Genomic DNA, 14,599 nt, shown 5'->3' with positions numbered 1-14,599 from the left:
TGGAAACTGCCAAACACACGGAGCAGTGTTTCAGATAGGAAATGAACGGGAAGTGTCTCCCAGGGACAAAATGAAAGCGAGGATAGTATTGACTATTAAAAGTAACAATAAAAATAACTACAATATCCAATTTTACCTAAAATGGTTGTAAGCAGTTCAGTAGGCTACAAGTTCAAATACAATACTATGTAAATATTCTCAAAGAAAACATTTTAAGCATAAACTTATTTCTTCTTTCAATCCTCACATCAAAGTGTTACACAGTTACGTTCAGTTCAGTTTGTGGTTGCCAACGGTGTTCTACTGTGTTATTTCCTCATTGATTTCAACTGTTATAAGGAAAACAGTTGATTTATTCAATACAGGAATCTTCAGTGCAAGCCTCATTACAATGCATGATTCTATCAAAAAGCCCAAAACAGGAACTTTGCCCAGCACTGGGTCACAGCTGCTGCAGCAAATCATTCTACTTTCAGACTCTTCATCAGCCCCAAACACGGCGCCCAGGTTATTGTAATCCACTTTCAATCTGCTTTGCATGGCTCCGATGTTGATGGTTTGAAGGAGTTGATGACATTGTTGTTGTGGCACAAAGACGTAATCATGAAGTGCTCTCAGGTTAAGATAGTGGATCTGCTGGAGGGAAATGTTGGATGATAAACCACAAAAGAGCTCAAAAATCCTACGATATTTCATCATATTGTAGGATATTTCTTGCATGCTTCAACCACACAACGTCTGGTATTTCCACTGGGGTGTTTGTCAGTGGGCTAAAGGTCCCTACCACAATAAACCGCTGCCCAGTGGACTCCAGGTTCACAGTTATTATCGCTCCCTGTACAATTAGGTGACCCCTGCATTCGCCTGTATCTCTGGAACAGTGACAGTAATTTAACTGGCTGTTGTTAAATGGAGCCGTGCCGTTTTCCCTCGTGGATTTGTTCTGCTTAAAGGCCTCAGATACATATAAGCTTTCGCTGACCACAATTGGGGATTATGCAAATGCGGCTTAATTGCCTCCTGCATCTCGCTAAGTTAGCAAAGTTAGCAAATAAATGATGTTCAGAGGAGACCTATAGTTTCCCAAGTTCTGGTCTTGTGTGGATTGTAACACAGTATATATAATGGCTTTAGCCCCGATGACGTCATCATGCCTGCAGTGTGAACTGTTGACAGTTTAAAAAGTGAAGTCGAATTAATTGGTATTTGCTAGGCAGGTTCTAATGATAAATGCTGCTGGGTTGCATTGTGGGTAATGTAGGATCCAGAGTAGGACCTATGAGTTAAATAATTGATGAAATAGTTAATTTATTAATGAAGGAAACAATTAATGTTATTAAAATGCATTATGGAAGATGCAAACGTCTGAATGATTGTATGAGTTTTTATTATTAATAAACACATTGTAAAAATGAAACAGAAACAATTGGTTAAAAAAAACAACTAAACGTCTTAAATACTGATTGAGGTTGGCCTTATTTTTTAGCTTGCAGCATATGACAACAGAGAGAAATGGCGTCTCACCAAAAGAATGGAACCATAGCCAATAGCAATGATATTTCATTATTGATGTTGACATTATTGCTTGGATTAATACTTGCCAAAAACCAAAGACATATCTTTGATAAGATTCAAATCCTGGAATGGTTACTTTCAGCTCATTCAAATGATGGCTTATCTGTCTGTAATGGAGCAATACTACTCCATTATTTATTGACACACTTTAATATTTGTGGCGTTTTTTTTTTTGTTTTTTTTTAATTAATAGAAGTTTAAACAGACAACTCAGACCATTGAGCCGCCATGACACTACACAGTTTTCGAAATGTGAAGACGTAACCTCCGAACTGAGTGAAGTGAAAGTTACCCGACAGCGTGTAACCTTGTGTGAACCATGATTAAACACCTGAATCTTCAGACTTATTACGAAGCAATGAATTCCATATATTGTAAAATGAAATTGTGTACACGGTACACGCAGAGAGTGCACATGCTCAAGTATGCATGCAAATATGCACACCTTTTTCACCGCATTTTATCATTAACATTGTGGGAATGCACTACCACAGCAAAGTGGATACAATTTGTTCTTCCACTCTTTGCGGTGGCATAAACACAGTCTTCTTAAATCCTTGTTAAAGCCTGCTAATCCATAATCCCACTGCCCCGTCATTGGTCCCCTTTAGTCTCTGTGTAAGGCCTGTCCAACAACACACAGGTCCGGGTGGGATGCCGAGCGTAGAGTAGCTCTGAGGTTTGATTGGCTCCCCCATAATTCTTTGCCCCAAGTTGGTTCATCGTCCAGCCTATGAGAATGAATGGAGAATGTTGTCAATAGCAATTAAGAAAGTGGGCCAGGTGGGTTTGTGTCAGTTAGAAACAGGAAGGGTGTATGAATGAGATTAGCTTGTGAAGTGTGTGTGTGTGTGTGTTCACTCAGTCAATCATGTATGATTTAGAAAATTAGACTTTCACTTTTAACATTGGATTTTTTTGGGGTGTTACTGTAGACTATTGTGACACGTAACCCTTAATATGCTCAACAATTAAAATGAATGCAGTAATCAACCTAGAGGAGGCAGGCTAAGTTACTTGTGGAGAGAATTAAATGCAAAGACTGGCTTTATATCTTTTATATTCTATGTGACACTCTCTAGCTGATGTTTCTATAATTTCAATATTCTTTTTTACCCTTGCTGTATTCTCACTACATCTTGGAAACATGTAATCTGTAGAAATCATAAAAGGGCACTGAATGATCTAATAATGTAATATAACAGCATTGTCAAATCAGTTAGGTACCTACACAATAAACTGTATTTTATGAAACTGCCCTTGCTTATCTAAGACGTAGTCATGTCCCAGTAGACATAGTCATGTTTTTATTGAAGTATATTGTGTATGTAAAGTAGATGGGTAATGTTTGAGGGATGATATTATGGCTTTGCTCTATTTTATTTATATATATAAACTGCTTCTTATAAACTAAATCAATGTAATTAGAAACAATTATTGTTATAAGGAACAATTATAATTATTATAATTATTATAAGGAACAATTATTCCTTATAATTAATGCCAAATTACATTGCCCACTGTCGAAAATGTTGGAAGAATTAACCATTCAATACTAGCAACTTGAAGGTACCTATAAAATAAACCATTACAAAAGATTGAATGAAAAGCCACATTGAATGACTTAGAATGTGGAACATAGAAACATGGTAAACACTCACCCCTGTGAGCATATTGCTGGCTCACTCCCACAAGTCTCAGCCACTGAGATGCCTGGCGATCTTGGTGGCAGACTTAGACTTGGCCTTCGATCTGAATGGCTACGTCGGATGAAGGGTCGAGGTCCTTGAACAGATACAGGAAACCTCCCACGACTCCCCCAAGAACGGGAGAGAAAGGAGACCCCGGTAGAGGTCCATGCTTCAGGGGGTCGGGGAACTGGACAAGGCTGGGCCTCAAACAGGGATGGCGATGCGGGGCAGAAGACTGAACGTGCGTTTTTGATCATCTGAGCACTAGATGAGTTTTCAGTGCTGTTCTCCCTTGACCATCTTTGTACTTTTGGCGAGGCTGGTGGAGACGGTGCTCTGAAAGGGTAGGAGGAGGAGTTCGAGTTTGAAATATTCTGCTTTGTGACAGGTGGGCTGGGAAGCCTCCCTTGAACTGCTGCTGGTGTGGGGACTTTCCTGTTAACAGGGGGGCTAGCTAAAGAAGGTGGATTAGGTTGCCTTTTAAAGTTGTGGGGACTGGGAAGTCTTCGATGTAGACTGCTTGGTGTAGAAGGTGTAGAGGGTAACATTCGCCCCCTATTCACAGGTGGTTGGCTCCTGACCACAGAAATAGGATGCACTGTAGACACTGTAGTGTTACATCCAGGCACTGAAAAGTTGCCACCGTCTTGTATGTCTGCTGATTGTTCTTGAATGGCAGATGGATTTGTTGATACATAACTTTTTGACGATCTCTGTAAGTCTGAAGACTGTCTTGGGTGTATGATCTTTCTGTCTTGCTGGTACAAGGAATCCTTTTCCTTCCCTGGATCTGCCTTCAGTTGGACTTCTGGTTGATTGACCTTTGACGGAGCAGATGTGTGTTGTTGATCCGCTCTAGGAAGGGAAATTACTTTTGAAGCCTGTGGCAGGCCTCCTTTACTTGGCAGCACTGTCACTGACTGAAATGAGGCCCTCAGTCGTTGTGATACGGCAGCCCTTTTTAATGAAGGCGATTTTCCGGATTTTGTTGCCCCTTCATCTGCTACACCACTTAAAAGATTCTGGGCACTTTCGAAGGAATTGTCCATTAATACTTCCAGCGGAGGCGGAGGAAGACTATCCAGATCAAAATCATTGGTTTTCTCAGATGAAGTAGTTTCAGGTCTACAACTGGTTATCCCACTACTTAGCACAGCTTCCATATTCCCTAAACCAGGTAACACAGGAACGCCACACTTCCGTACTCCTTTGAGGGGCCCCAGAACTTCAGGACCTTCTAGATCCTCTATTCCTTGACTAAAGGTATAGATCAGTCTTTTGACTGAGTTCCTGCCTCTGTAAAAACCTGAAGATGGCCGTGGTGATGAAGGAGGGCTAGGGGGTGGGGTGGCTTTTATCGGACCCTTGGGTGTTTTCTTGTCCTTAGGTTTATTATCTTCCACATCACTAGCTACCTCTTGTTTTTTACTGTTGTGCCTTGTAAGGCGTGCTTTGTCATTAAGTGTTTGGGGATTGCTGTTCTTCTGTAGTGAGGGATGTTTGCGATGTACTGCCGGAGATTGTGCTGGTGAGGTTCCTTGATTTTGTTTCAATGGTGCGGTCTTCATTATCCCACTTGCCTTGCTTTTACTCATCCTTTGTAACCTCAAGTTTAAATCCTTCTGGGTCCTCTCTAGTTCAAGTAGAGTAGGATCTTCACCTTTGCTCCGCAGGGATTCCGCTGACTGGGAACGTCGCTCTCTAGCCACTGCGGTCTTTTTTACCACAGCCTTCCGAATAGGTGCTGTTGTTTGAGGCCTCCTTGGAGAACGTTCCTCCTCCTCGGTCCACTGTCGTCTACTGTTTTTTGGGCTGCCACCTACCTTTGTTTTGGCACTAGCATTCTGTGATGGGACAAACTGTATCCTACCACTGATAGCATTTTTCATTTTGAGAGTCATTTCAACATTTTGAGGATTCTCTATGCGCTTTGGGGGCAGGCGGCGTGGATGTTGTTCACATTCTACAGTTGAAGAATTTGATCGCATTCTAATCCCCACATCTCCAAGGCCTCTATTCATCATCACCTCCTCCTCCTCCTCATCATCATCATCATCATCATCATCGTCTTCTTCCCCATAATCTAAGGAGACTGATCCTAGCAATGAGTCTCTTTGGTAATTGGCCATTATGGTACATGTGGAACCTAATGAGTTGAGTGAGGTGAGGGAAACACTTGGACTTATTTGACTTGCAAGCCTTTGCCTTGATACTCCTCGCCTAATGTTCATGGAAGTGTATTCCATAGGACTGACAGGCGTAGTTCTATTTGTCCCAGTGGATGCACCACTCTCTCGTCTATGGCGTCTTTCAGACCCAGCAAGGGATTCGCTCTCAGCCCCAATACCACTGTCCTCACTAAAGAGAGCCGAATCCTCTGGACCGGGCTTGCGCAGGGAGGCCATTTCAATGCGAGATAAGAGTTGCATTAGCCTAGTCTCTACTGCACGTTTGACTTTCAGTTTCTCCTCTAAAAGCTCTGAGACAGAGGCAAAGTATTCCACTGCCTCCTCCAACGCACACTCCCCAATTCCGGCAACAGTCTGGCTCACATTTCGCATTCTCTGTGTGGTGTACTGAAGCAGCTGCTGCAACAAATCCGGTGGGGGCTCAATATTAGCAGAGCCAGACTTCAAAGGTGGAGAAGATGAGAGGTTTTTCATTTGACATGGCCAAGCAAGATGTTCTCCATTTTCTTTTAAAACTTTTTCTCCCTCATCTGCCATCTCCTCCAGTCCCTGAATCATTTCCTCATAGCGTAGAGCCATGAAAGCAACCATGGTCTGCACAGAAACCTGTGTTTGGGTTGCTTGTTCCAAAAGTCCCAGTAAAACATCATATTTGTTTATGCTAGGATTCAAAAAGCCATAAGCAGCTTGGTGAGCTTTAACCAAAGGTTCAGGGAAGTCTACTTTCTCTTCCGGTGGTTTGTCTTTGTCCTTGTCTTTCTTTTTAAGCCCCTTAATACCTCTAGTATTTTTTTTTTGTTTTCTGCCAGGCTTCTTTTCTGTCATCTCCTGCATGTCAACGTTTTTGTCTTTTCTCTGTGAAACTGTGTTGTTGTCTATTCCTTGACTCCCCGGTTTATCCACGGTTAATGCTTCAGGGGCTAGCTCAGTTACATATCTCTTTTTCTGTGGTGTCAAACGAGCCTCTTTCTGAAGTATCTGGCTTTGTCCAGCTGCCTTTCTCTCCTTTGTATCCCCATCCGTTGATCCCGTTGAATTGGGATTCTCTCCATCTTTGAAATAGGAATCTCTGGGGTTTCCTTGAGGTGCAGGGGGAAGCATCCTCCCCTTCTTCATGGGACCCAGAATCCCAAAATGATTACCTTTGGATGGTGAGCAACCCATTTTGGATGCTTTCAAATACAAGCTGATTTGTTGTGTCTTCTCTGAGAAACAGCAGTGCAGTGAATGGTGCAAAGAATAGCCAAGGTCCTTAGCCACCTGCTGTATCTGTCATTTTCAGATGGCTGAGGTTGTCAAGTCTGATGAGATCCCTCGCCCCAAGGATGCTGCCAAAACAAAACCTTGATACATCCATTTTACAAATTTCTCTCATCTGTCATAGATAGGCAAAATAAATCCACCGATTGATGCTCATGTTTAGAAAAAAGGTCCTTGTAGCGTGCTCTGAAACACATCCCTCTCTACCTTACACAAGACAAGCAGCTGAAAGGATTAGTGAGGCTTTCTCACCATGCACATATGTCACGTTAAAGCATATAAAACGCACCTACTTGTAAGACTTTAAGCTCATTTGCGTAAGGGGAGCTGGCCTCAGGTGGCTTTTTATAGCCAGCAAAACAATATCTCCCTATTTAGCCCTAGGGGCATTTCTATTGCAAAAACAGAAAATATCTAATACATTTCAAAAGGAAGGTGAAAGTGTTTATTTTTTTCCAATTGCATGCAGTTTCAGTTTTATGCAGATAATACTAATAGTTCTATATGATAGTTGAAGTGATATGTGATAATCAAATACCTTTGTCATACAGTTGTGCAGTAAGTTATTTTGGTAATTTGCTAATCTTTTATCTTCTAGCATCAGTTCACTGGAACAGGGAGGCGAGTTTTTAAATAACTTGAACTGCCTCTGCCTCTCTGTAATAGTCAGTGAAGTAAAAAAAGAGGAAAAACTGTATTAATCTTTCCTCTTCAGCATGTATTTTAATCCTGTCAAGAAGATAACACAAATTAATTCAAATGAACAGGAAAAAATGCAATGAATCAGATTTACAAGGCTGAGCTTTATGGTTTGATTAGAATGACAACAATGTACACTTAAACATGAGAGAATGACAACATAATGTGTCCCTTTTTTGGCATACAAATTAATAATTTGTGAATACATTTAAAATCCTTTCATTTGTCTTTAAATACCTATTTCTGGTTATATATGAACCTGCCCCCTATCACACATAACTGAATCACTTTAGTATGGAAGATGCTCAGCACTCCAACCACAAAATGCTTTTTAAGTTGACAGTTTTACCCCTATTCATGTAACCCATTTGCCTCAACATGTTCCTGCTACCCTCATTTAAACTACTGTAACTGTTTCGCATTTTCCCTGTAATCTCTGTCAAGTCACCATTTAATACATTATTTGTTTACAGCAGCTAATAATAAAAATAACAAGATCATTAACCCCCCACTTTCACAAATTACAGCTGCTCTCTGCTATCCAACTATGCTCAATCAGTACACAGATCAGATTTTCACAATTCCCTGACCTGTCTGTCTCATTCCTCTATGCAATACTAGCCTAGGCTATAAGTTACTGAAACATGAAATAAATATGAAATATGAACTTCTGTAAATCATCCAACCAGGTGTTACCCACACACATTTTTTGCATTTATTGTGAATGGCACAACAATGTGTAAAGTCAAACTAAACTGATGGCCTATCAAAATAATGATCTCCACACTATGGGAAGAACAGGACTGCGTTTTCAATCATCTTTAAATATATATATGCAAAGGTATGGTACATCTATTATGTTATCTTCATTTGAATGTGTCTCTTTATCTCAACCTTTATTTCTACTTGTTTAATATTCAAAAAACGCAGGCTGTAGGTTCGCCATTATTTGAGGAAGAAGAAGAAGAAGAAAAAGAGCGCCGCGATTGGTCTTTGCGTACCCGCGTGCAGGTGTACTGCTGACGTGACGTCTACTCTGGCCAGTGCTTTGTACCGACGGATGACTGCGTTATTCGCGGGTTTGACTGTTTTAAAATTAGTATTTTTTTAGCGTTCTCTGCCGTTCACAGGGGCATTAATCACGTCAGCTCTTAGCGCTATCGGGTTCTGTCCCGCTGTGTCACTGATACGGGTGTTAGTAACACAGAAATCTGTCGACTTTTGATCGGTTTTTCAGGGTAGCTTTGACTGTCTAAACAGCTCAACTGTGCTCCATTCGCTGAAGCCGAAAGGAAGAACCAGAGAGGTGAGGACTCGGTTGACGGGCGTTGTTAGCCTTAAGGTTAGTTTTACTTTAAGACTTTTTTTTTTACTAGTTCCCAAATAGCGTTTAAATCAACGAAATAGTGTTAATGCAGGCTTCATACAAGCTGGAAGCCCTCGGCTACTTTGCTAGCTGACCGCTAGCTTAGTTTAGTAACGTTATCTGGTTGAATCAGGTACTAGCTTAAACCAGCTCGTTGCGTTTTGTGTATTTTGAACAAGCAATAGAATGGAATCTTATTTGAGGTTTGCAGCTAGGATTTTAACGTTATTTTTTTGTTTTGTTTTTAAACTTCATACCTCTCATCCATTTCCTCTCAGAACACTCCACAACTGTCCACTGCAGATGACCCTAACTGAAGCATGATGAAGCGCACACGCAGGCTGCTCCCTCGGTGCCAGGCTACTCCCTCGGTAACTGTGGGGGCGACACCCAGCAGCTCGCAGTCCGTTCACACCAGGAGAGGTCTCCGGCTCAGAGGACCCAGCGGCCAAGACGCCCAGAGCCAGCCGGGGAAGAGCCAGCAGGGCCCGCGTCGGGACGAGATGTTCCGTGTCAAAACGACCCTGCCCCCAACCATCGTCATCCAGCGGCAGGAAATGGCGTCGTTCTTCAGACTTTTCGGTATGAATGCCCCCAATAAAATGTTTTTTAATTCGGTGACAATCAAAGTGATCAGTCTTACTTTTCAACTTGAAAGAATAAAAAGAAATGTTGGGCATTTGATTGTTAAATGATTGTGTTTTGTTACAGACGATGACCTGATCCATGACTTTCTGTGGATGGACAGCTGCTGTAAGATGACTGACAGGGTAAGTTGTCAAGTAAATGGATAACTAAATAAATGGCAGATGGAGTGCTTAAAAGCTGCTTGCAATCAACTGACTTTAACTTTTCTTCCTAATTAACCAGTACCTTCTGGCCATGACCTTTGTGTACTTCAAAAGGGCCCGCTTCACTATCGCTGAATACACCAGGAAGAATTTCTTCATTGCACTGTAAGTTTAAAATAAAATACTATATCTATTTTTTTATCTTGTTGTTATCGTAAAAAAGTGTGCCACCCTTGGGCAAGCTGTAAACGCCTTAACTTTGATTTGTGTGCTCCATCGCTAGGTATCTTGCCAACACCATGGAGGAGGACGAGGAGGAGAGCAAGTATGAGATTTTTCCATGGGCGCTGGGCAAGAACTGGAAGAAGCAGTTTCCCCGCTTCCTCCAGCAGCGAGACAAGCTGTGGGCTCGCGTCGAGTACAGAGCAGCTGTCAGCAGGCGCTGCTGCGAAGAGGTACGCATCGGCGTAATTGCCTGAGGGGAATGATGAATGGCTCCGGGACTCTTTTTAAGGGCCTTGTTTTTGCTGCACAGTGCAGTTTTTCTGACTTTAGATTAACGCCAGTAGTTCCATCTCTGTTGTGTTTTTTTTTCTGATGGAGCTGTATTTATGTATTTCTCGGTCTCCCTCTCTTTGTCCTTCCAGGTGATGGCCATCGTGTCCTCTCACTTCGTGTGGCAGCGAGAGCGGTCAGAGCACCACAGCGGTGCCCGGCGGCAGTACGGGGAGAGGGACCGCATCCACGTCCCCCGAGGGCCCCTGGCATCCCCGGTCTCCTGTCCCCTCTGCAAAAGTGGCTCCTCGTCGGATCGGGGCCCGGGCTCCTCCGCCTCTCCCTCCAGAGGCTCTCCGGCACGGACCCCAATCCCCACCTTTTCCCACCCGTTCACCTCCACGCTGAGCTTGGAGTTCACGCCCCCCAGAGCCGCAGCCCGTCGCAGGAAGGCGGCGGAGACGAAGATCCAGACGCAGCATTCCTTCTGCTGCAGTGCTGAGGTTCCAAGTAGGTACCAGGTTTCCCAAAAGGATCAAAAAATCCATCTCAGCAACGTTGAACCAAAAGATTTAAAAATAGAAATCATGGCAGATAAACTAGTACCGTTCTTTTTTTATTATTTATGTTGCATGTGCTGTTTGCCACACACTAATATACAGTAGGTCTAATAGATAAAAATATGACAGAAAGACATCCACAATCATCGTGCATATTCATGAAATCCTTGCTGCTAGATTTTAAATTAAACATGAGTTTAAGTCTAAACGTCTGCCTCGAGCATTTCAAAGCTCTCTTTGTTAAACTTACTTTGTGTCAGGATTGCGTGTAGATGTGATTCATCTGGACGCACCTGGGAGGCATTTTACAAAGCGGGACTAGAAATGAAAAGATGTCCTGTGACACCGACTTAAAAAGCTTGACTATTTGGTTTAGGACATCATATTCACTGCCCCTACACACATTGTTTTATTTATTAACATTCATCAAATAACCACAAGGTTAATTGTCCATGTATAATCAGTTCTTACGAAAGTAAATCAATCTGGAGGTTTGCCTCTTAACACAGTGGCTCTCAGCCTGGGGTCCGGGCCCCCCTCAGGGGGAGCCAAAGATTGCGCCAGGATTTGTCTGCACCGAGGTTGTCGAAGTCAGAAGTATAACTGAAGTCATAACAACACACCGACTGTATAGTTTGTCCAAAAGTCTGTTTTTAAAACATGAAATATATATTTTTGTTTTAGTGTCCACAATGCATTTAATCCTTTTTGTGCACAGTGTCAGATAAAGACCAGTATTAGTATTATACTATGTGTAGAATTAGATTCCATGGATCTAATCTAACTCCAGAAGATGATTTTCTTGTTTCAAGTTGCTTTAAACTCCCATGTGTCCCTCCCCAGGAGGAGAGTCCTGCGGTGGGTCTACGTACGACCCCTCCATGGACTGGATCAGTGAGGAGTAAGTAGAGCGTCAGGGCGCCGCTGCCTCCGCCTCTTTCATGCCACTTTTACTCTGAAGTAAAGGTCTGAAAACTTCACCCGTTTCTTGTTCACCGCTTTTTTAAAATGAGAACAGAACCGGTCCGAAACAAAGTTAAGTAAAAGTTAGCGTGTTTGAGAATGAGCTCATGTCATTCCGTGTACACCATTATAACAGGATTACTGTTTAACCTGCACTGAGTTCTTGGTATTTATATATTTATTTATTTATTTATGTACTGAAGCACTTTTTTTTTTCACCACTTATTTATGTGAAAATGAAACGACAAGCTGGATGAATCAAAGTTAACGTAGTCCATCACATGCTGGATCGGGTTTTTTAGCGTTGTTGCCGATGTGCCTGTTTCATGATCCAACACTGCCTCTTGAGTTTTGAATAAAGGCTTGAGCTAAAGTGTGTCTTTTTGAGAGCCTGTTCTTTTTTTGCACTTCACTCACGTGTCCTCATAGGAACAGAGCGGACACACCCACGTGTCTCCCTTTGTTCTGCACACACAGAGCTCTTGAATCGCTGGAAATTACTGTAAATATCATATGGACCCCTCTGTTTCACTAAAGTTATTGTCTAGATTTGACTTGGCATTTACAAGATAAGAAATGTGCATCAAAAAACACCACAGTGAACATTTTGACCATTTATTTATCAAATAATTTACAATAACTGTTTTGTCCCAGGGTTCCTTCCGGGGCAGACGGGCTACCGCACACACTTCCTCAGTTTCACCAGGAACGCTGAAAAATGGAAAAGCACACGATGAGCGTTCACTGACACGCTGTTGACCGGGACTATGAATGTAATATCTGACCTGTGTGGCTCATCTGTTCGGGATGAGGTCTGGCGATGTAGGGAATACTCCCGAAGGCTGGGTGTTGCTCCGCGCTCATCTCTGAAGTGCGACAGTAAAACCTCGTTAAATAAATGCTCTAAAACGTAATCATTGAAACAGGTGCTGGTCGTGTGGCTTTTTAAAATCACCTCTGTCGGCCTCCTCCCTCTGGTCTTGGTTCAGGGCGGGATCTTTCCTGATGCAGTATCTCCCGTCTTTCTGGAGGGCCGGAGCCACCACCCAGTCTCTGACCGGGACCTCGACGATGCGTTCGCACAGCAGAGGCAGCGCCAGACATCTCAGCCCCTCCAGCAGGTCGATGACCTGTGTTATGCTGCGTTACATAGGTCAGAGTGACGGTCCAAGGTCTTAGAATCAGGATTGTTTTTTGTATTTTTATGCACTCAAGGCAATAACAATTTCAAGCTGTGCACATTTTTTAAATGACACGTCCCACTTCAAAAATAGTGGAACACTTCGGAACACACGCTTATTTGTCATCCTTCTCTGCTAACTCGGGAAGAAAGCAGTGAAGCATGTTTCCCTAAATGTCGAAACTGCTACTTTTTCAGGGGCTCAACCCTGCCCTCTGGGTTTTTAAAAGGTGGGGCTATACACACTTGGCGAGGTAGACGGCACACACGGCCCCGAGGTGCAGATGCGGAACCACAGCGGGCAGAACCAGGTGAGGGTGGATCAGGTCGAGAGCCACCTGCAGCGGACAGAATCCAAGCAACGTGAGCAGAGCAGGCGTCACAAAAAACACTTAATTCCCCAGAGTTAATCAGGCGTTACCGGACACTGACCGCGTGGAATCCCCGAGCGGCGAGGAGCGGCGAGGCCTCGGCAAGGTCGCCGATGTGAAACTGGACGTTGTCGGGCCACTCCTCGCCTCGCCGCACGCTCCACGACGCCCTCCAGCGGTTGTAGTTGAGCACCGCCCTCCTGTGGTGGTCCTCCCTGACCTCCACGCTCAGCACGCTGCCCTTACAGCCGACTGGGGACCAAACAACATGGCATAAGAGACAATCAATGAGGATCAGTGAAACAATGACTGAGTCCAACGGGTGCACACCGGCTCTGGACAGGAACAGAGACATGGCCCCGGAACCGGACCCCGACTCCAACACGTAGTCTCCCTCTGTGACGTCCATCATCATGAGCATTGCACTTGCATCCTGGGAACGAGAGAGACACAACACAATTAGGAAGAGTGAGAAGGCACTCAGGCGGGACCGTGAAAACACGTAGCTCAACCCTGCACCTTAGGGTAGGCGATGGCCGGGCCCCTCTTCATGTACAGCGTGTAATCCTCCAGACTGGCCCGGTGCACGAGGATGCGAATGCCCCTGTTCGTCTTCACGAAGCGGCCCGCGGGCCGCCCGGCCACGTCGTCGTGCGGGACCACCCCCCAGCTGCTCTGCAGGCGCGCCCCCGTCTGAAGCTCGAACATCTTCCTGAACTCCACCCGGGCCTTCTTGCGGTACTCTGCGACGAGCAGCTCCCCGAACGCGAGCGGACTCTCCCCGGGGAGAGCGGGCGACACGCTCGTCTCCGCGGCCGCGTCTGATGCGCGCGGGGTCTCGGGGTCATCCTCCTCTACAGGGGTTGCCCCATGATCCTCCTCTTGCGTGTCCGACACCCGGATGTTCGCGTCTTGTTCTTGGTCCTGCTGGTCGCGCTCCATCAGCTGCAGCACCTCGGGGCTCAGTGCGTCCCGGGGCAGCAGGCTGCTGATCCTCTCCAGGGGGGACAAGGATCGCATCCGTCTGGAGGGGAGCCCAGCGCTCGGGGGCGATGGGTCCGAGCTGTCTCCCTTGCTCTCGTTACATTTCACGGGAAAGGTTGAAACGGTTCTCGTCTCCCTCCTGCATTCAAGGAGCGCGTCCCTGCTGCGGAGACCTCTTTGGCCGGATGTGCTAATCCTCAGCAGTCTGTGCATGAGCTGGAGTCCGGCAGAGGGCATTTGCACAGCCATTACTTCAGATTATACACATAGCACGTGAGCTCAAAGTAAAAGTCCATCCTGAGATCCCATCCAGTGAATTAAAAGCAGATGAATAAAAAACGAAGGCAAATGACAGCTGTAGTTGTTCAATATAATATGAACAACTGGTAAATAATCGACTCAAAGTGGCTGGAAGTTCACTCACTCCATTCACTGTGTGACAACTAACAATTCGCTGTTCTTCATTTCCCCTAAA

General features: G+C 44.4%; 3 protein-coding genes across 3 annotated transcripts; 1 reads left to right on the top strand and 2 right to left on the bottom strand.

Annotated features, from left to right (window-relative positions):
* Positions 1–2,182: 2,182 nt before the first annotated feature.
* Positions 2,183–6,619, bottom strand: pcare1 (photoreceptor cilium actin regulator 1; the record flags this gene model as incomplete). The annotated part of the gene is made up of 2 exons (XM_079175161.1): positions 2,183–2,306; positions 3,237–6,619. The coding sequence occupies 2 exons, from the start codon at positions 6,617–6,619 to the stop codon at positions 2,183–2,185; spliced, it is 3,507 nt and encodes a 1,168-aa protein (XP_079031287.1).
* Positions 6,620–9,100: 2,481 nt separating this feature from the next.
* On the top strand, positions 9,101–11,531 carry spdya (speedy/RINGO cell cycle regulator family member A; the record flags this gene model as incomplete). The annotated part of the gene is made up of 6 exons (XM_079174740.1): positions 9,101–9,362; positions 9,492–9,550; positions 9,651–9,736; positions 9,855–10,026; positions 10,219–10,561; positions 11,470–11,531. The coding sequence occupies 6 exons, from the start codon at positions 9,101–9,103 to the stop codon at positions 11,529–11,531; spliced, it is 984 nt and encodes a 327-aa protein (XP_079030866.1).
* Positions 11,532–12,190: 659 nt separating this feature from the next.
* On the bottom strand, positions 12,191–14,599 carry trmt61b (tRNA methyltransferase 61B). Its single transcript, XM_079174513.1, has 7 exons — positions 13,660–14,599; positions 13,471–13,573; positions 13,202–13,392; positions 13,016–13,107; positions 12,545–12,729; positions 12,375–12,455; positions 12,191–12,300 (listed from the first exon to the last, which is right to left on the bottom strand). The coding sequence occupies exons 1-7, from the start codon at positions 14,371–14,373 to the stop codon at positions 12,266–12,268; spliced, it is 1,401 nt and encodes a 466-aa protein (XP_079030639.1). The 5' UTR covers positions 14,374–14,599; the 3' UTR covers positions 12,191–12,265.

The sequence above is a fragment of the Pholis gunnellus genome, assembly GCF_910591455.1.
Source record: "Pholis gunnellus genome assembly, chromosome: 15".
In the NCBI taxonomy this organism is placed as follows: Eukaryota; Metazoa; Chordata; class Actinopteri; order Perciformes; family Pholidae; genus Pholis; species Pholis gunnellus.
This window is presented reverse-complemented; position numbering and strand designations above follow the sequence as displayed.

What these genes read in the sequence shown, in the direction of transcription:
- trmt61b (XM_079174513.1), bottom strand. Translation starts at nt 14,373, where the DNA reads ATGGCTGTGCAAATGCCCTCTGCCGGACTCCAGCTCATGCACAGACTG. An exon ending in CGGCCATCGCCTACCCTAAG is followed by an intron (nt 13,574 to 13,659) that starts GTGCAGGGTTGA and finishes TCTCGTTCCCAG; the next exon opens with GATGCAAGTGCAATGCTCAT. An exon ending in TCTGTTCCTGTCCAGAGCCG is followed by an intron (nt 13,393 to 13,470) that starts GTGTGCACCCGT and finishes TTTGGTCCCCAG; the next exon opens with TCGGCTGTAAGGGCAGCGTG.